General features: G+C 40.7%; 1 protein-coding gene across 1 annotated transcript; it reads left to right on the forward strand.

Moving 5' to 3' along the window:
* The first annotated feature begins 176 nt into the window (after positions 1-176).
* LOC126406692 (stonin-1) lies at positions 177-21,377 on the forward strand. The gene is made up of 11 exons (XM_050071151.1): positions 177-351; positions 7,365-9,290; positions 9,440-9,642; positions 15,145-15,246; positions 15,407-15,530; positions 15,772-15,827; positions 17,334-17,427; positions 17,526-18,112; positions 20,176-20,415; positions 20,611-20,700; positions 20,785-21,377. The coding sequence occupies exons 2-11, from the start codon at positions 7,445-7,447 to the stop codon at positions 20,890-20,892; spliced, it is 3,450 nt and encodes a 1,149-aa protein (XP_049927108.1). The 5' UTR covers positions 177-351; positions 7,365-7,444; the 3' UTR covers positions 20,893-21,377.
* The last annotated feature ends 541 nt before the right edge of the window (positions 21,378-21,918 follow it).

Below are 21,918 nucleotides of genomic sequence, written 5' to 3' on the forward strand. Positions count from 1 at the left end.
TAAAACATATGTACATTGTTTATTGTCAGCCTTGTGGATGTAACCAAAAGGCCTATTATTTTTATTATTCACTCTCAAAGTGAATATTTCACCCTCTACTTGGTGTATTGTGCTTGCCCATCTGCTGACAGTGACATTTCCCACAGCAGCGAACGCAGCACCGCTCTGTTCATTCCTGCAGTGTCCCGTTGTAGGACAGTCTGCGTGAACTCGGGAGGGGAAGCTGGCGCTGTTAAAACTCCCAGGATTTACACTCTGCCATTTTGAGGAAAACCGGCCGACATCAGGAGTACAGCCGCGTCCATGAAACAGAAGTCATGACCTGAATTAGTGACCCACCACTGTGAATCTGTAAGTATTTCTCCCTCCTGGTTGCACTCAGGTCTGTTTTTGAGAGAGCCGTGATAGTTCCTGAGCGCGAGGGACGACTTAAAGCTGTTTTGGTTTACTCTTGGTAAATGTTGACTCAGTGTGTTGTCAGCCGTAGCTCGGGACTGTGTGTGTGTGTGTGTGTGAGTGGCGCATGTTGTGCTCACAAAGTAGAGCGCGACTAAAAAGTGTGTGAGTGACAACTTTACTCAGAGTTTGCAGCAGCACAAAGGCGCAGGAGTGATCCCAGAAGTGGGCCTCTCTGTCCGGGACATGGGCCTGGCTGTGTTGTGGATGACAGCATGCTGGTACTGTTTTCTTTCTCCAACCGGAGCTGTTGTGGGGCGACAGAAAATAGGTCGTTTACCGGTAACTCGTGTGTTTGTGTGGCATTTGCTGACCCGACGCTGCAAGAATGCGCCGCAACAATAGTGCAACAGTGTTTCAACGAGACGGAAACAATTTATTTGCACATGTGACATTTGTAATTTTGGCTCTTTGCAGACATTTTTGAGTGCTGTGTATTTTTTGGGAACTTTTTTTGGTCAGTTTAAACGGATATCAGGTCTGTAAAGTTAGACTGCACCAACCACTGTTGCCACAAGTGAAAACTAAACTATGAAATAAAGGTGAATGCTAAAACATAATGTGAATAACAGTTTAGAAGAGTCAATACTGTCTGTTAAACTGCAAGCATAATTTTGCTACAGCAGCAAAACACCTGAGTGAATTAAATTAAGCAGTTGTGTATTTTATTGCTTAAACTCAGCTTTTACTTTGTAAAGGGCAAAATGTGTTATTAGGGGAGACTGGGGACGGTTGCAACACTTTGTGCATTTTTTTCAGTTACTCATAGATTATTTAGAAAAGATCAACCAATTTTTTATATAATAAGCTTACATATGTCTGCTAATTACCCACACCATTTAAATATGATTGCATATGATATATCATTTACAATATTTCTTTGAATGGAGGATGTCAGGTGTTGCAACTGACCCCACCCCTGTGGACAGTTGCAACACCACATTTCCACAGGGACGGTTGCAACTAGACCTGCCAGTTACTCAAAAATATTATTGACATCATAATATGGCCAAGTGCTATATCTAAATAGAAAGAGCTGCAATTTTTTGATTGAGATAAAATGTGTTGTAACCGTTAAAATTCAAACATTGTGGTGCTACTGAGATTCCCCAACTTACGAATCATATTTCAGACATAAGCGAACGTGCTTGTTTGGTACAGACACCAGCAAAAATCACATCGCCATAATTTCTTCAGTGAAAATGAAATGTAAAAAATACAATTTCCATTGCAAACATGTTAGCATTAAATTTCACTAATTGACCATTGGTTTTTATCTCATTAGTGCAGCATTCTGAATATATACTATTGAATAATTATATTAGCCTATAACAGAATTTATTTATTTAGTAATATTTACCAAATAACAGTTTTGTTTGTGAGGAACCCCTCTGTTAGCAACCCACTTCCCCACTTCTGGTATACTGAAATGTAATTTCTACTTTTTTATAATTTATTTACTGTAATACAAACAGTAATGGCTTACTATTGACTAACGGACCATTATACTAGTAAATATGTTAATTAGAAATAAACAAATTCTTGTATTATTTCATTAACTTCAGTAATCATGTACCTCACAATGAGTTGTGCAAGTAGCCTATAAATGTACGCATTTTTTCCTCCTTTATTATTCTGTTAATGGCATCAGAAAGCCACTGTAGAAGACAACAGATGATAATAATAGTTAATAATTAAACTGCCACAGTATTCTGTGCAGCTATTCAACTGTGCAACAATTTTTACCTCTTGAATGTAATTGACTTACAGTGCACATACCTGTACACATTTCTTATATTACCTTTAATTCTATTGTTGTTTTATTCTTCTGAAGTATATACTGTATTTAAATTTTCCCACTTACAGCCTCAGCACAGTGACGATGTATATGATGTTTTTTAATATTTTAATTTTCTACATCTTAGATACTAGTTTCAAACACCACAGCATAATGCACATTTAATTTATATTTATTTTAATTTTTTGCTTTTTCTTTACATACTTTATTTCATACTCTTATTCTTACTTCTTATAATTCTCTATTCTTTACATCGGAGCAACTGTAACGAATCATAATTTCCCTCAGGGGATCAGTAAAGTATTTCTGTGTCTGATTCTGATCGACAGTTTTATACATTTGTGTGTACTATCCTTTAACATACATCATAATAACTTGTGCATGTATAAATGTCTGTTATAACGTAATCTTTTGTGAAATAAGTAAGTAAATAACAGCAATATAAATTTTTATTTGCATAAACTATCCTTTTATTTACCCCGCAAAAACTACTACTTTGAAATTACTGCTGTGTGGTCTGTTCTGATGTGGTTGCATGGCTTGAAAACAGTTGCAACAACTTGTTGCCGCCTCCCGTACTTCTCTCAAACGCTACATAGTCTTGCTTTGAGGATGCTCTAAAATATATGAAATAAACATTTTCCATGTGGTTATTATTAGTTTATCCCAAACTGTCTGAGACTAAAAGGAATCACTGCTGCTTGAGTAAACTTGCAGAGCAATAGTGGAAAACTTATTTCTGTAAGCGCCTCAGCTGACACACATGTCTCCCATTCATTCCTGCTTATTTTTTCCAGTCATGCTTTTCTGATCTGGAACAAACCTCTACAATAAGTACCCTGGAATTATTGTAACATAACATTGATTTATTCCGTGTGTTTAACGTGTGAGGAGACAAAAGCAGCAGCAGCGAACAAAGTTTCTCTTCTGCTCTATTTGATGGGAGAACACTCTGCAGACAGCGCCTGTGCGTTGCCACTGGAAATGGGTCATCACATTTTCAGTTCTGCACTCGATTACACAGTCAGTGTGGTCACAACAGTAGTACTCGCCCGTCAAATGAAAAGGGATAGCGTCTTATTTTGTTTATTTATATACTTCTCTGAGGGAAACGACCCACTCGGTAGTGTGAGAACACAGGAATTATCCAGAGAGTCCAACAGGAACTTGTTTCATTTAATCAGGAAGCATCTGTCTGCCAAGTGAGAGTTCAAATGTGTTTATTTATTTTTTCAATATTCATCAGTTTTATTCTTAAACCACAACAGTTTCCTCTCAGTCATCATTTGTCTGTCGCTGCTTCCTGTCATCAAGAGGTTTGTCCTTTTTCTCACAGCAGAAATTACAGTAGACAATAACAATATGACAAGAACTCCTCGTGAAAATGGACCTTAATCTTAAAGTAAATATTCATTACAGTCACTGCAATAAAGATCAGTCATGTGAGGTGAAACCAAGGAGTGGCATCTGTTCTCTCATATCCCTGTTGGTTAGTATCGGCTTGTGATTGCTGTTCCTCTTTGTGGATTGAAATTTTCCATGTGTTTGGGATGACTTGTCACATTGTTTTAGACACAAGATATTCCCATGTTAAATAACGTTGCAGTTTGACGGGTTTGACAGTTGCACCTGTAATTGGATCTGTTTGGAGTCGTCATGTCAAAGTGCTGACTGGCATCTTTTTAGCTGATGAATGCATGTATTTGGCGACATGTTATGACTCAGTTTGACCCAATAATTACAACTAAGTGACTTCAGACTGTAAGTAATTGTCCGTGGGCGTGCGGTGTGTGCCTTATTTTGCCTACCCCAGGCTTTTTCAAATGTGGTCATTTATGTAAGTATAATAATGATACATCTGTGATAATACTCAGGATTAACATACTCTTTATCTTAACTGCAGTGCTGCAATTCAAATGGGAACAAACCTGAACACTGTTAGTAAGAGAGTCTTGAACAAAGTTGCTCTGTACGATTACAATTCCCATCTTTGCGTTGCTTTTATAGGTGTGTTACCCTGTTAGATTTCGTCACCTCCCAATTCTTAAGACAATAATAATGAAAAATAAGGTTCAAATTGTAAAAACAATTCCTCAGGCTGGTTTTATGTGTTTTATAAATCACCTTATCACTGTAATAAGCCTAACTTAATCCCCCGACTCCCTCTGTGTTGCTGTTTTTTCATGTTTGACAGTGATAAACAACCACACAAACCAGAACTTGTGAGTATCGGGTGCATTTTTTAAAAAAAAAAGTGATAATATGACATTAAGATAATATTTGTTGTCAGTTCACATGGATAGAGCAGGCTGGTATTTCCTGTGTGCAAAGCTGCTTGTCCCCGGGGAATGTGTGGAATGTATTCTTTTGTCCTCTGTAGATTTAGCAGTGTCTCGTTTCTGTACTGCTCTGCTAGAGAGCCCAGGAAGAGACGGCAGACTGGAAATGAGTCTGAAAGACTTGTCAGTAACCCCCGCGGAGATCTCATCCTTCTCAGTGCCCGTCTCTTTTTGAACCAAAGCCGAGGGTTTCTATAAGTCAGAGAGGCGGGATGAACTCATTGAAATGTCTGTGTGCCATCGCAAACATCCGCTCATTAGAAAGATGTTCTCCAGTGTTTGACTGAGGACTTGTCAATCCACTACCCCCGAAGAAGAGCCCCCACTTCCCTGTTTATTTATAGCTGGAGGAACTTGCCACTGGATTTCTCCTTCATGCAAGTCATGGCTGTGATCTTGAAGGGAGGAGGAAGGCTGTAATTGAGGCTTTCTGCTTTCAATTATTTTTTTCAAGATTTTTATGGGGAGATGAGGCTTCAGCATTTTGAGAGTGGCTTCTTTGTGGCCTGTGAGCCTGATGCTGGTGAGAGCAGAGCTGCCAGCACATGAAAAGACAGATTGTGATTGACTGGCTGGAAAATGAACAGCGAGATTGTATAAAGATTATTACAACATGTTCGCTCTCTGCCCATTGGCTAATGAGCCTGAATGCCGTTGTTGTTTAGCAACATTTCTCACACTTTTAATACATTCATTGAAATATGTTCTGCAGCTCTAATATCACAGAGGATGAAACAGTCATGGCGCCTTACACATTTTACCAGCTTTGTTCCTTTCCGAAGCTTCGTGCAGTACCAGCTGCTCCGCCACATTATACCTGGTTCTCACAGTTGACTTCATGCTGGTTAATGAGACAGGATCTTTGACGCCATGGCTAACTTTTCTCACACGCATTTTAAAGCGAGCTTGCAATGAAATATTTACACCATGCTCATTTGGAAGCACGGTATGTCTGAAATGCAACATTGTGCCTCATCAATTTGCAATACAAAACCTTTGAACTCCCAAAACTTTTCCCTTTGAAAACAGCATCATTTTCCTTTTTTCCCTGAACATTTCTTCCTCTGCTCCAGTAGGAGCTGCTAAAAACACATCAACTTTATATATCACAATGCTTTGGGAAACCAGGTGTCAATTTGTCAGAATGTATGGATACAAAACATCATGTTAGGTAGATTTGTAAGTTTTCCAGAGTGTGTTCTTAGGAGTAATTTTTGTTTTCAGAAGTTTGAATAGATTTGTAGTGCATATCCTAATGTAATGTTTGGAGTAAGAATCACAGAAGTGGGCCTCGCCCATGTGTCAAGATAACAATAGCGGTACTGTTTGCTCTCAAGCCCACAGTACACACAGAGTATAGAATAAAGGAGACAGCGCTGTATCCAATCATGCACTTCTTGTAAATTGATCTAAATCGGGCTGTACTAAGGGGCTGGACACAAAGTCTGCAGGTATTTGGTGATAAATCAAAGTACTGGACAAATTTAAAGAATGTCCTGATGATGTGGGACTACAAATGTATGCAAGAATTCATGGCATCTATCCAATAGTTGTTGAGATATTTCAGTCTGGACTGAGGAGGCGACAGACATCGCCATTCATTACTAGAATGGCTAAAACGCATCACCACTGAGTCAATTTGTCATTATTAATGGAAGCAAATGGCACAATATCCGAATGTATCATGGTGTAGTGGTTAGCATTGTTGCCTCACAGCACAGGGCTCCTGGTTCAAGCCCAGGTTGGGGGACCCCTTTTGTGCAGAGTTTGCATGTTCTCCTCGTGTCAGTGTAGGTTTTCTCCAGGTACTCCGGCTTCCTCCCACCATCCTCAGACATGTAGGTTAACTGGTGACTCTAAATTGCCCGTAGTAGGTGTGAATGTTAGCGTGAATGGTTGTCTGTCTCTATGTGTCAGCCCTGTGATAATCTGGTGACTTGTCCAGGGTGAACCCCGCCTCTTGCCGAATGTCAGCTGGGATAGGCTCCAGCCCTCCCGCGACCCCTAACAGGATAAGCAGTTTCAGAAATGAATGAAGAATGAAAGTAGTGTTGTACTGGCCCTGCCCACGTTTTAATATTTGAAGACCAATACTTTGTGCTTCAACCAAACAGTAATAACTACTGTTACATAAAGTTATGGCCCGGAGAATCAAGGCTACAGTTTTTTATCCTTTTCTGTTTTTCTTGCAAAAATGATCCAAATAAAGAAAAAGGCAAACATACTAGCTGGCATTTTGTTGAACTTCTTACACATGCATAAAGTTGGCTGATAGTCTATAAAAGACTGTTCCCACTATTCTGATGGTGTACTTGCAAGTCAGTTCAGCTAATAAATGTTTGTAGGAAGGATTCTGCAAAAGCTTAAAAATCAACAAAAGCTCTAATCTGTGGTGTCACTGAGAGAGAAAAATGTGCTGCCTCTCTGACTCTGAGCTGCAGAGTGCTTGCTTCAGCGTTTGCATCAAAAGAGCCTGAGTTAATTGTGGTGTTAACATATGTAAACATGTTCCAGGTTTTCAAGGTCAGCCTTTCATTAAGTTTTAATGGCGCACCTTAAGGAAATATGTTTTATTTATATCCCCAAGAGCTCTCTATCTCTCTCTTTCTTTTCTCCCGACAGCATAAATGTACTTGCTCTGCTTTTAAATGAGAACAGATCTAAGAGCATATGTGTTATCGCTGGAATATCTTAAGATTAAACTTTTAAAAAATGACTTTTAAGACCAAACTTTTTTAATTTTCTAATTCTTCATATTTGTTTTCTTGCAGTGGAGACGGCCTCAGGAGGACTGCTAACCCAACACAGGAGAGATTGTTGATTTGAAAGCGGCCATCAGACCTCTTCAGCCATGTGTTCCACAAATCACTCAAACTGGGTCACGTTTGAAGATGACAACACACCACTCTCATCACCTCAGAAGCCTCTACAGTCACCAGGGCTTATCAAAGCATCAGTGCCGCGTCCCAATGGTCTGAAATTAGTTCTTCCTCCAATTAGAGATACTTCCTGGAGCTTCAATAGTTCTCTGGAATCCCCTCAAAGCTCCTCGAGTCTTAGTGGAAGTTCCTATGTACCATGTAACACGCCCTTTTGCACTCCTGTGAGTGGGGTTCCTAGCAATGCGTCCCCATTTCACTCCAACACCTGGGAAAAGAACGATTTCTTCCGGAGTATGTCCAGCACGCCTAACACCTCTGTACACTCTACTGCACCAGAGGCCCTGCATCAAACCTCAGATGGACCAACCCCTTTCCCCTCTTTCCAGGGGAACTCAGGACACTATAACCCCTTCTGGGATGGATCTAGACACAGCGCAGATGTGGACAGCTCCTCGTCAGACTCAGAATCGGAGAACAGCCTACCACGCTTCTTTATTCGGACCAAAGACGGCGATGAGCCACCACGTGACCACCTCCAGAGCTCCTTCTCCTATGTTTGCCACAAACTGGAAGGCCTACGAGCCCACGAGGCAGAGACAGAAAAAGATGGGGAGAGGCGGCTAAGTTGTAAAAGTGAGGTGTTAAGCGAGGGCTCGTCCCAGTTTGTTCCTCGGGGTCTGTTTCGTAGCCAGAAGAGAGACGGCTGGTCTGTCTTGCTCAGGATTCCTGAAAAAAAGAACCGCATGTCCTCGCGGCAGTGGGGGCCGATCTACCTCCGCTTGTTGCCCGGAGGTGTGCTGCAGATGTACTACGAGAAAGGGCTGGAGAAGCCATTCAAAGAGTTCCAGCTTCTCCCCCAGTGCAGGCTCTCGGATCTGAAACTGGAAAGCTACGGCGAGCCCCGGAAAGTCCTCTCGGTCAAGGTGGAACATTTCTCGTACACAGAGAAGAAACGCTATCACCCTAAGCTGGAGGTTAATCATGAGGCGGAGGCAGAAGAGCTGCTAAAGTTTGGCTCCACAGTCCACGACGACATGGAGGACCTGGTAGTCTCCATCGAAGAAGAAATCTTCAAATTGTGTATTCACCACCAGCAGAGGCGGCACTACGAGGAACAGGAGCTGTCGTTGCAGATCACGGATCATATCTGGGTACAACTGGATAAATTTGGAGAGGTCATGGAGCGGACAGCCTTCACCCAGATTCACTGTCTCGCTTTTCTGAACGGACTAGGGGATTGTTTTCTCGCCCTTAATGATCTTGGGCTGCTGCGCTTTGACTCCAGCTACGGGTCTGAGGATGACGGTGAACTCTGGATGGAGATTGCAGACTGCCACTTTCACAGATGTGTGAATGAGACAGAGTTTCAGAGGTCCCGGCTGATAAAGTTCTCACCTCCAGAGGCCTGCAGGGTGGAGCTGATGCGGTATAAGACAGCGTTTTTGGGTTGCACAGAAATCCCCTTCTCGATCAAAGCTGTTGTCACAGTTCAAGGTGCCTATGTGGAGCTCCAGGCCTTTCTTAACATGTCGGCCACCTTCCTTTCCACAGCGAGTGTGTCTGACACGAACCCACTGTGTGAGAATGTAGTGATCCGTGTGCCTGTGCCAGGTGACTGGGTCAAAGTGACGCAGACAGTGGCCTTGCTGCGGCAGAGGTCGCTGAAGGCCCGTATGAACAGAAACGCCTGCTTGGGCGCTGTCAGCGCTGCTGATTCACAGCCTGTCATGCAGGTGACAATCGGCACCGTCAAGTATGAGAATGTATATTCAGCTGTTGTGTGGAGAATCGACAGACTGCCGGCCAAGAATACAGGTAACACATTTATTAAAAGATTAAAATTTAGCCCAGCCCTACATCCTGACATCATTTTCTCATTATCTTCCTGTGCATGTGTACAGTATGTTTGCCACTCAGTGGTGTGACACTCTAACTACAAGTGACCTTTGTTTTCTCCTTCACAGCGGTGGATCATCCCCATTCATTTTCCTGCAAGCTAGAGCTGGGATCTGATCAGGAGATCCCAAGTGACTGGTACCCTTTTGTCACAATGGAATGTGAAATTATGGGCGCGGTTGTGTCACAGACCAGGGTGAAGTCACTGGGCACCGCCAACGACATCCAGCCGCAGAAACACGTGACCAGTTGGACACGCTATCATTGTCAGGTAAGATGACTCAGCAGTCTTATGATATCTTGGTCAATGCATGCACCAACCTTAATTTACACTGAACAAAATTTAAATGCAACACTTTTGTCTTTGCTCCCATTTTTCACAGGTTAAAGTTTGAAGACTTTTTTTATGCACTCAATAGATATATTTCTGTCAATTTTTTGTTTGGCGAGCACTTCTCCTTTTCCAAGATAATCCATACATCTAAACAGTTGTGGCACTGATTAAACAGCATGTTTACTACAGAGGTGCGCCTTAAGATGGTAACAAATTTGCAACCAAAAATTTAAAAAGAAATATGTATTGAGTGCATTGAAAAGGTCTTCGATCTTGAACTCAAACCTGTGAAAAACTGTAGCAAAAACACAAGTTGTTGCTTTTAGATTTTTGCTCAGTGTAGATACAGAAAACATCTTTGTTTACCTACCTCATTTTGTGTGTTTTTTTAGGTGGAGGTGGAGAAGAAATGGATTGAAACAGAGTCACAGAAGCAATCCGGCTGTATGACACAGTGATCATCAAAGAAACTCTGAGGAGGACGTCATCCCTTTTATCCAAGATATTTGCCAAAATCCTCTTCATGGTGAAAAGGGATGACAAATAAATGAACAGAAAAGGAGGGTGACGGGGGACTTTCTGCTTATATCCGGTGTCAAACTCATCTAATTACACATAGCCTGGTAGTATTTCTCATGGAGGTTAACCGATTTTGTATCCTTTAACTGAGACTGAATTAGTCTAGACCCTAGTAAACAATTTAACATGGTCCTTTTGCCTAGCACTTTACATTTAATAGATTTATTAACTGTACGACCACAGTTTATACGAGTAGTGTATATAAGCTTGCATTTGCATCATCTGCACTGCCCTCCAGAAAGATTGGCAGCCTTATTAAATGTACTCTGAACAGGCTGCATGAGATAAACAGCTTAAGTAATGAGTGATATTCACTGTGTTTGAGAGAAAATAATTACCAGCATACGTATAGGGTTGGGCCCTTTTGTTGCCAGGCAATGTTTAAAGTTCACATACTTCCATATATATATTCATCCAGGAATGAATCATCCACATTCGAACTAAATTCTGTGTGATGGTGGCTTGATTCTCAATATAACCCCTTGTATCAGTAAGTTTTAGAGCAAATATGCAAGTGACAGACAAACAGTGTGGAAAAGCACTATGGTGATGTAATTATAGTTGCACTAACACGCCGGTTCAAAGGTGGGTCACATCATGCTGAGCCCCACAGAGCAGTGTTTGTCTGAAGTGAATTAATCACAATTATTAGGGCAATTTGGTTGAATTGACTCAGGCTCAATGCCAATTAGCAGCCATTCTCCACAGGTTCAAAGCAACATGAAACAAAGTGACAATTAAATAATTTCTCTCACAAGTGCATTGGCCCCAAAAGCTACAAAATAGTTTCATATCTGAAGGGTAACTGTCTTGATTTTGCCAAATACTGACAAAGTGCATTTACAAAGTGAAACAGCAGTTGCAGGACTGACAGCAATAACCCACCTTTGGAGCGTTTTATGAAATAGTTGTAGTGTAGTACTCAGAGTTGTGAGGTCTGATACTTACTATGCAGCATGAAGTGAGAAATTAATTTCCTCCTTTTCCTTCCCATGAATAGAACTCATTGCTTGCATTGCTTACCTCGAGCTGACCTTTGATTATATACCATGGTTGTATTCTGGAGGACTGTAATTTTATTTAAACAAATCAAATCTTTATTATGTGATTTTTCTGCCTCTGGGTTGTGAATAGGTTGGATTAAAAAAAAAAAAAAAGAATGGTGACGCTTCATAGCGAACAACAAGGCCTTCAGAGATGACTATGTTTGAGGTACCTGGCTTAAGCTGGATATTATGTACGTCAAGAGTAAAAAATTGAATTAAAGCTGAATGACTGGTACTTCTTCATGGACGTTCGTAAGACTCGGAAGTTTCTGTCGACCACACACTGCAGGAAAAAGAGAAACTAACATCGAGTTATTAAATCAAGGAGAAGGAAGTGGAGAACTACACATGTATAACACACATCACAATAACAGTTATTTATTATTACAATTACCTACTAATCATTCATCGAACAAAGGAGCAAAGTAGCTTTAAACAAACATCTCACCGAGTGTCAAAACAGCACAACTTAATGTTTCCCATCATCACAGTGTTGTTGAGAGACGGAGACACCCAGCAGTGAGTAGTGACAGGCTGCTGCTCGATAAACGATGTGATTTGTAGGAAATTATTTTGTGCAAGTGCTGCATGCTGGGTGACTTTGTGTCATTTGATTACAGTAACTGTGATAGTGCACAGGTAGAAAAGAGTGAAGCATCTTAGCCTGAACTGAATTTGCCTCATTAGGTGGTGGTCATGTTGTAGTGCTCTAGATGAAGCTCAAGACCAGTTTAAGGTGTCAGTTTTGTAGACTCGACTGCATTTTTACTTCTTACTTGTCTCAGTCTCAGACAAGAGGACTGGAGATTTTATTTTAAGAATGGTCAAGACCACAACTGCAGAGATAGCACTGAATTGCCTTTTCAAAAAAGAAGTGTTGAATAAAGATGGTTACGTTTACTTCAGCTTCTTAGTGTTAGCCTGTATTTGTTAACTCATAGAAAATGGTACATGGTGCACTTACACATACACACATATACAGAATGGGATAAAAAAAAAGGTGAATGAAAAAGAATCGTCATGTTTTCTGTGGGTATTTTTATGGGAATGTGAATTTTGGAGGAATGCCTTTGGTTTGCGTGTTCCACATTTTTTTGGAAGTGTGTCATGCAGTGCTTGTCTGGTCTTGACTTGGTCTTGGTCTTGATACACTCTGGTCTTGGCCATAACTTGCACTCAGTTTAGGTGGACATGACTACAACACTGGAGCATGCAACAATATTTCGCTGGACCCTCGTGACAAGTCACTACTCCGAAAAGCCTCAACTTGGGACATTTGAGTTTTTACTCCCTGCTAGCTTATTTCTTGCTATTAATTGTAAGTCTGTGATGTGTTTTTATGGGTTTTGGGTATTTATATCTCAGGATTTTTCAATCTATGTCATATGATCTGGAAGTGATGGATGAGTTAATTGGAAAAATGCCTTTAAATGCACAAAAAGATGGTCTCTTAATCCTAACGATGAGGTTAGAGTTTCACTGAAAATGATAACAGTTGCTCTCCATTCAATGTCAAAATTGTTTAACAAATAACGTAGGAATAATTTAATCACAATCAGCTGTTTTTTGTATTTCTCAACTCAAAATTAGATGAGTAACTAAATCACATTTTACTTCCATTACATGAGTTATTTTCAGTTTCAGTTTTTAATTACCTAGTATTTTCAATGCTTGGACAAATAAAATAGACATAGATGATGTAATATTGGATATATATATATGTATAAGGAGAGCGGCTCTCCGAGTCCAGAGTAGCTTTGTGGTAACGTGACAGCTGAGTGTCTTAGTTTCAGTGAGTTGCAGTATCCACAGGGGTGGATACTCTCATGTTGCCGCTTTTGAGCCACAGCGCTCTCATCCTCTATCAGAGGACTCAACCTACAGTGTTGAAAGAGTGCCAGTATTACCAAACAGATGCTCGGAGGAAGCAGGGGTCATGGCGCTTGCTGCTGCTGCTGCTACGAATTCATTGAACACCAAGTTCAAAATGAAGTGTTTTGTAAAGGGTGAAATATTTTTAACTCCTGGCATTGTGCATTCCTGGGATCAGATACTGTACCGAATCCCTCAGCAGCACGGTGGAAAATGTGCAACAGTGAAACCTTTCTATTGAAAGTAAACTAGAGCTGGAAAGGTCCTGTTGGACACAGATATTTGAGGCTCTCTAAAACCACATGGCTGAGATACAGTTAAGCCACTACAGGTACTGAAGCCATATTCAGTGTTAGGGTGTATTTGAGTTCCCAGATGTGGGTGGATGTAGGGTGGCCTGCAGGACATGGGCAGATTATGAGACAAAGAGCCTCTGGGTGTAGAAATGCAAAAGGCCCCACCACTTCTCCAACATAGGAGCAAAAACACAGACTTTGTGGAGGTTTGTGTCTCTTCTTGTAGTTGTTGTGCATCTTTTTTTGTAGTTTTGTGTCTCTCTGGTGTAATTTCGTGTCTGTTTTTTGGTCGTTTGTGTCTCTTTGTAGTTCCATTGTACCTTTTTGCGCCATTTGTAGTCTCTTCCTGGTCAGTGCGTGCTGATTTGAGTGACATTTTGCAGGTGAAGGCCAGGGGGAGCTTTAAAACTTTGGGCCCCTGGGCGTGTGCCTGCCAGGCCTGTTCAGTAATCCATCCATGCTGCAGGGGCACCCTCTATCCCCCACCCAACGGACATGGTACCTCACAAGCTGCAGCAGAATTACTCACTGTAAAACTGAAATGTAACCACTGCCATAATGTTTGGTTGCAGTGTACATGCAAAATGAGTCACAGTTGTTTTAACGGTAAAATACGGGAACGCCTACGCTTGCATCTTGCTTTAGCAACAAAGATTGACATTATATTAAACTGAATATTTCCATTCCAAACACATACAAGGTCATATTATAAATGGAACAAAGTAAAGAAAAACAAAACGAACGAAAAACTGACTTATAACAACTTTCTGAAACTCCTCACTAAAAAAAACATGGCGCTCCCAGCTCCAATCACATCTCTCTGTGCAGCTTGATTACCATCACCTGTGTGTGCACTCTCCGTCAGGTGGCTGTGGGCAAAACAATCTGACTTCACCACCATCAACCATTTGTATGATGTTCCTGAAGTGCATTGTGACCGGACTGTAGTTGATTTAGCCCTGAAACATGCTGAACAACACAGGCCCAGTGGTAAGCAAAGCTGATTTTAAGCTAATTTTGCTACAAGGTAACTTTTAGCAAAAGTTTGTTTGGTGTGTGGGCTGTGGTGAAGTAATGGTAGTCTAATAAATGCGCTCCTGAAAGCCACTTTGCTTTTCAAATATAGGCTGTTTATTCTGAGCCTCAAGCTATTTATTTGGAGTAGCTCAGTGCAGTTAAATCATGTCAAGTTTAATCATGCTGTCAAGCCAAATCCCATTAAAAAATAATATCAATTAAGGTCAGGTAACATGGTAAACATCAATGATGTCTTTGTTCCGTTTGAAGAAGAAGTCTGCACATAAATATTTGATTTCACTAACACTTTAATTTGGATTGTAGTCGTTTTGAACGGATTGAAGAACATGAGGAACATCTTTCATCTATTCTAAAAATGAAACTTTCACTAGAAAAGATACCTCAGGCTGCTGATATGTTCCCCGAAATGAATAGTGACAGCGATATGTTCAGAAAATGTGTTGAGTTACACATAGGTGCATGAGTCTACCATTTCCAACAGTCGGCAACATAAAAAAGACATCTGTTTGAATGGAATTTGGTATCTTGCTTCTAAGAAAACACAAATCACTTTATCTTCACGAGCAGCTCAACAGCTTCTGACTTGCAGTTTCTGTAAACAACTGCAGGCCAAACTCTACTTGTCCATAATTGATGATGTGATAGAGAGTATGAGGGAGCTCTTCTTGGATGAAGGGCTTGAAGACCGCATCCTGGACGATTTAAGGCATGTGAGTTATAGTCTACATAACTCTGCTTCATTTGAAAAAAGTAAATAGATGTAATGCACATCTTGACTTAAGCTGTCAGTTACAGCAAAGTTAGATCATCTAGTGAGAAAAGTATACACCATACTGGGAAGACAGACTGCTGTGTCTTCTTGCTGTGCAGCTTTGGGAGTCAAAGATGATGCAGTCAAAAGCAATGGAAGACTTCAGGAAAAATAATATCAACTCATCCAACTTTGTGCTGCAGCTCCCCACCAACTACAGTCAGACTGATCAAGAGCTCACAGGTAACACACTACTGCTTGAAATGAACTGCCTCTGATGACACACAAAAAAGAGTAGTTCATTTACGTTAATATACCGTGAATGGGAAACAAGAATTCCAGTGTGTAAGGATGCTGCAGAGTAGCTCTCAGATTTCTTATTTATGGCACAAATGTACATACAGGGTGAAGTGATTCAGAGAGAAGACGGCCCATTTTTCTGATTTTTGCATAACCTGCTCTGCTCTGATTTTTTTGCTCTCAGCCTCAGTTGTGATCCCTGCAAATCAGAGCATTCACAGTTTCCAAAGGAAGGCAAGTGTCATCAAAATTCACAGCACATCACTTCCCTGACCTCATATGGCTTCTTACATGAGGGGCACACACTGAAGCAGAAAAATGATCAGAATAATTTTAATCTTAAAAGCAACACATAATGTTGAAACTTCAACACCACTGGAATCTGTCTGAATTTATGCAACTTGAACTCCCATTTTTTGGAATGTCCATGTCAAGTGATGCAATTTGAAGGTTCAGAAATTCAGATTAATTAAATTCTGCTCTTAAAACAAAGTCAAGCCGAAAGATCAAGCTGCTTAGATTGGATTTTTATATTTCAGACACAACAGTTCTTGAGGAAAAAATTAAACATAAACATTGACCTACCAAGGATATTGCTTCTTCTGATTTGTTAACTAGATGAGAGACTTTGATCATCAGACAAACCTGTCCGATCAATTACATTCCCGCTTGATTTCACTCTTGGCAGCAACTTTTTCTGTTTGAACTTAAAATCTTAGATCAGGATTTCACTAATTGAATTTGATAAACTTGAATATATATTTGAAGACTTCAGTTCAGTTTGTGAAAAACAAGTTACTTTGAAATTGTATCAAGTGAAATAACCCGACTGGAAATTTCAAAGAAGAGGATTTAAACCACATTTACTTGCTATATGTCAGTGGTGTGGACTCGAGACATGACTTGGACACAAGTCAGACTCAGGTCACGAATTTGACATTAGACTCACCTGATGAAATCAAAAAAGTCTTGCAACTTGACTTGGACTCAAACACGAGTAACATGTGACTTAAATTGGATTTGTGCCTTTTGATTTGATATAACTTGATACCCTCCCCCAAGCCCAAAGAGTATATACTGTATATGTACATCACTTCCTTTATCACCTAACATTACTGCAATTCAGTCCCAGCAAGTTGATGCTTAATTCCCCAGATCCAGTCCAGCAGCATCCAGCTGGGTTGCAGGAGAGAACCATGAAGAACTAAGTTAACCATACATAGCGCCGGTTAGAAAAATTATACCAAAGACAATTTTGTTTGCGTACAAAAACTGTGTGTTGGTCAACAAAAACAATGGCAGTATGCAAAATGTGTGGCTCAATAAAAAGGCATTGATGATTTTTATACAATTTATTTAGCATTACTCTGTTGTTAAAATGGCATTATAGTAGGGGAAGAGCGCAACATGACTTATTTAGGACTTGAAACTCAAAGTTTAGGACTTGGGATTGCCTGTCTTGACTTGAAGTGTAGAGACTCGACTTACTTGTGACTTGCAAAACAGTGACTCTGTCCCATCTCTGCTTTTTATATAGTAGCATTTGAATTTTAACACTAAGTATTTGCCTATGGATAAATGGCTTTTGTTTGCCTCCACAGTCACACTGACTTCATGTATCTGACATGATAGCTTCAAATGATACATGTATGACACTCTGTTGGCTTCAGGGATGAGTACATTTAAAATGCATGTAAATAATTACTGTTTGATATGCTGAATTATGCAAATAATGTTTCATTGCAGAGCAACTCAGAGGCACTTGCTACTTTTTCTCTCCCTGCTGGGTTGTCGTACCCTGTGCAGATACCAGCTGGAGTCACTCTGCAAACAGCTTCTGGTACATAATGACCTGTTACGTGCCTAAATCTGTTTTGTTTGCAGCATGCACTAATAAGTTGAAATAACATTTCATTCTCCCTCTTTTGTCTCACTGAGGTCAACTCTACAAGGTCAATGTTCCAGTTGTGGTTACTCAGGCACCGGCAGGTCAGCCACCTGTATCTCAAACCAGAGAGAAAGTCACTGAGCAGAGAGAAGCTCCTGCCCCTCAGTCAGCTGCAGCCCCACCAAATGCCACTTATCCTCAGGAGGTGGAGCCATCCTCTGCACCCTCTGCACCCTCTGCTCCAGCCACTCCTGTCACACAGCTGCCACATCTAAAGACCGCTTTACCCCCCGGACGTGAGAGCAGCCTCTCACAGCAGCCACCAGCAGTTCCTGCTGCTGAGACCTCGCAGCTTGAAGGAGCCCACTCTCCAGAGCCAGAGGTCACACTGCAGGAAAAAGATCCGAGTCCACAACAACCCGAACCTTTGAACCTCAGCGTGAGCGCCTCACCCTGCAGTCAGCTATTAGACTTCCAGATTAGCAGCGAGGAAGCTTTGATTCAGTCGGCAGAGTTAAAGACCAGAGACATTGATGACATCCTGAAAGAAGTGATTGAGGAGGAGAGAGAGAAGGCAGAAAGGGCCAGGAATCTAATGCCTGTGAGGACTGACAACCAGGCTGAGGACGATCTTGGAGTAAGTCAAAAAGAATATTCTCTCTTTAAGCAACTGCCAGTGACAAAAACAGGAAAAGCCAGTTGTTGAGATACAGATGTGTATTTTTAAATGAAAAGTTCCACGTAGATGAGAAAATCAATGCAACTCTCGTATTGGTACACTAATTATTTAGCTGGACTTTAACTTACCCAGGATATCCTTTCGTTATCTAGTGTGACCAACCCTCACATTGGCCGTCTGGATAACCATTGCTACAAAGCTGGTCATCAACTAGTTCAGTCAACTCTGGGTTTTCCTATCTAGCGGAAAACCGGTGGAAAAAGAGCCCTGGAACAATGAAATGATTCTACTGACCTCTAAAAATACATAGACTACTCTTTTTCTTTGTTTTTTTTTAAGATATTTTTTCGGGCATTTTTTGCCTTTAATGGACAGGACAGTTTAGTGTGAAGGGGGGAGAGAGAGAGGGGATGACATGGAGCACACAGGCTGGACTCGAACCCGAGCCGCTGCATCAACAGCCTTGTACATGGGGTGCCTGCTCTATCCACTAAGCCACCAACACCCCTAGTCTACTCTTTTTTTCACCCGAGACTCCAGACTTGCGTCCATGGAAACTTTTTTCTTCAGTGATCTGATTGGTCATTGGACGTCGGGGTGTTGACAGACTGTGATCCAATACTCTGAAGTTAACATGCTCCGGAGCAGGTTAGCTGTTCAGCATAAGTTACCATGGTGATTTATCTCGGTAAAAAGAGGGACATAGTACTGAAAACCCAGCGTTAAACCTTAAGTTACCTAGCTAGCTTCAAATCCTGCTTCGTAGTACAGGCCTCTGGTTAGCTTAGCTTAGCTTAGCATAAAGACTGAAAACAGGGAGATTTCTAGCTTGGATCTGTCCAGGGGAAACAGAATCTGTCCTCCAGACCTCTAAAGCTTACTAATGAATTATTTATTATTATGAATTTATTTTTTACCATGTCTTGATTTGTTTAATCCATTCTTAGTTCAATAGTTTACCCCTCAAATGGCTATTTTTATTCTAATTATATGAAGAAAACATTGTATTTCTTGGATGCCTTCACAGTGAATGAAGAATCCAAAAATTGAGAAAAATTTTGATGCAGAGGTATTGTGTATAACACCAGAAAAAGCTATTCAAAATATCCATTGACAAACGCTTATACAACTTGTGTAGTATAATTTAAGTCTCATTTATCCAGTCATATGCTCAGTACTTCCCAAACACATGCACTTTTGCTGAAACCAATAATCCACAATATTTAAAACACTTCTGCATAAACACTCAAGGTTTTTTGAAAATGCATGCGTTTGGAAAGTACATAAATGAGACTTGGATTATACTGCATGAGTTGTGTGAGAGTTTGAATCGAATGCTTTTTGAATGTTCTCTGTTGGATTTTTTGCACACCATAAAGGCATGTGAGTGAAACAAACCTTTCTTTGAAATTCAACGTACCACTGGCTGAGCAGTAGTAATTTAAGAAGGGGTATGAGCCAGACAGTTTCTTGGCACAGTCTTTCCAAGCTTTTTGCACAGCTAAGCTAACCAGCTGCTGGCTATAGCTTTATATTTACTCAACTGACATTAAGTGGTATCAAGCTCTAAAAAGAGTGTGTCTGTCGGACTATTCCACTCCAGTGGTTTAACAGAAAGAATTAAGGTGTGTAGTTTAAAAGAAATGGATGTTTAAGAGGTATAGAGGGAGTGTGTTGTATTGTTGAAAGTGTAGGATGCAGCATTTTTGAAGCTTGAGCTGTACTGAGGACTACAAGTCAATATATCTCTGATTTTGACAATACTGCTTTTAACTTTGAGTCCCCCAACATGTTTCCATGATAAAGTTGGCATCCATGTCTCGCACATGAAAGTTTTTTCATTACTAATTCCTCAACATGAGTTGCATTCAAATCTGAAATGCCTGGGTGCTGTAAAACAGACTGCTGTGTCCAGGTGTGTAATCTTGAATTATTCGAAGACATTTTATCACAGCCTACTTAAATTCTCTGAATATTATCATGGCACAACTGTTATGTTTCTTTTCCCATTTCCTGCTTAGCTGGACCTGGACTACAACTACAGCGAGCTGTCAGACATCGTTCAGCTGGATGGACCTGCAGGCAACTCTGACATGGAGGAGGAAGAGGGAGTTCCCCTGGAAGAGAACGACTTTCTGGGTATAATCAACGCTGAGGCCATCAAAGCCCTGCAGGAAGGAGATGGAAGCAGTGACGGTAACAGCATCTCCTCCAGCAGCGACAGCGAGGAGGCAGATGAGCTCGCTAATGTAGAGGAAGAGGTGAGAGAGAGAGGTGGATATGAATTTTGTCATGGTTTATTTTTTGCCTCTAAAACATCTCTGTTTGAGAAACACCAGCTGAGTTGTGCCACTTTTGCTGCGAATGACATTTAACAGTTGTGCAGGCAGCACTCAGTTTCTTTTCCCAACAGCATGTCTTTGATTGCACACATCAATTCACTTTCTATCATTTAGGATCCTTTGAATTCAGGTGATGATGTGATTGAGCAGGACATCCCGGATCTCTTTGACACTGACAATGTAATCGTCTGTCAGTACGACAAAGTAAGAACATGTTGGCTCTATACTGGCTCTGAACAAATCCCATTGTTGAGTACTGACCCTGATAAAATGTTCTTTATATTGCAGATTCACCGCAGTAAGAACCGCTGGAAGTTTCATTTAAAAGATGGAGTGATGTGTTACGGCGGTAGGGACTACGTGTTCTCTAAAGCTGTTGGGGAAGCCGAGTGGTGATGAGCTTTCTCCTGAACACATCAGATAATCATGTTGAAAGACGGGAAACTGATTTAAAGGGGGGAAATAATCAGTGAATTTAGAACTCTTGGTGTTGTAATTTCACTCACGGAGCTGGCAGTTAAAACACCTCTGTGCAAAATCACTGATACTTTTGTTTTTTTTCATTATGTAATTATCAGAGCAATACTGCAAGTCATTTACAACCAATTACTCGCGGCGCTGCTCTACCGAGACAAACAGCATGAATTTATGTTGTATAATATTTAGCTGAAAAATAGTTTTCTTTATTAGTGGAGCAAAACATTATTTGACCTGGAATGTGTTTTTCTTCTGTCATAATCATGTTGCTTTCAGGCTACCTAATGTGCTGTTTGATTTTCAAACACTGTAATGTCTTTAATCATGCTTCAAATACACTGAACTGCACTGTTGTGCTGCATTCAATAAACCCCCCTTTTTCTGCGCAGTCCTGCACAGAGCCAGTGTTCCCTTGGTGTCATATTATTTTTCTAATGAACTAAGAGGACTTTTTTTTTTCTCCCTGTTGAAACTACTACACACAAATTCACTGGAATGTTACAAAATGAATTTATAAATGCCAGCATGGACACTAAAATCAATTAATGTTTGACGGTGGTTTGGATAGACACTCAAGCTAGCTGCTCACAGCTGGAGAGGAAATATAAAGGGTGCTGTGACAGCTCCAGAAACAATTTACAAAACAACAAATCAGTGAAAAATCCTCGGAAAATGTTTTTGACATTTTGACATTGGCAGTGTTGTCAAAATTTTAGTGACATTCTTTTGTGCAGGCCTGGTTGCTTTTCCTTTGTTTAAAACTGTCTCTTGTTTACTGGCTTCAAATATGTCCAAACTAGTGTAGTATGCACCATCACGCATAGTGTACTTTACTTTATAGCACTGGTTCCTAACTTGGGAGTAGGGAGCGGAGGATTATTGACAGAATATGAAATAAGAGAAACATATTTCTACTCCTCAAAATGACTGGATAATACTGAAAGT

The sequence above is a fragment of the Epinephelus moara genome, chromosome 19 (genome assembly GCF_006386435.1).
Source record: "Epinephelus moara isolate mb chromosome 19, YSFRI_EMoa_1.0, whole genome shotgun sequence".
NCBI lineage: Eukaryota > Metazoa > Chordata > Actinopteri > Perciformes > Serranidae > Epinephelus > Epinephelus moara.

Coding starts and splice junctions, on each gene's coding strand:
- LOC126406692 (XM_050071151.1), top strand. CDS start 7,445: ATGTGTTCCACAAATCACTCAAACTGGGTCACGTTTGAAGATGACAAC. Junction 17,428..17,525: donor CACTCTGCAAACAGCTTCTG/GTACATAATGAC, acceptor TGTCTCACTGAG/GTCAACTCTACAAGGTCAAT. Junction 20,416..20,610: donor TCGCTAATGTAGAGGAAGAG/GTGAGAGAGAGA, acceptor TCTATCATTTAG/GATCCTTTGAATTCAGGTGA.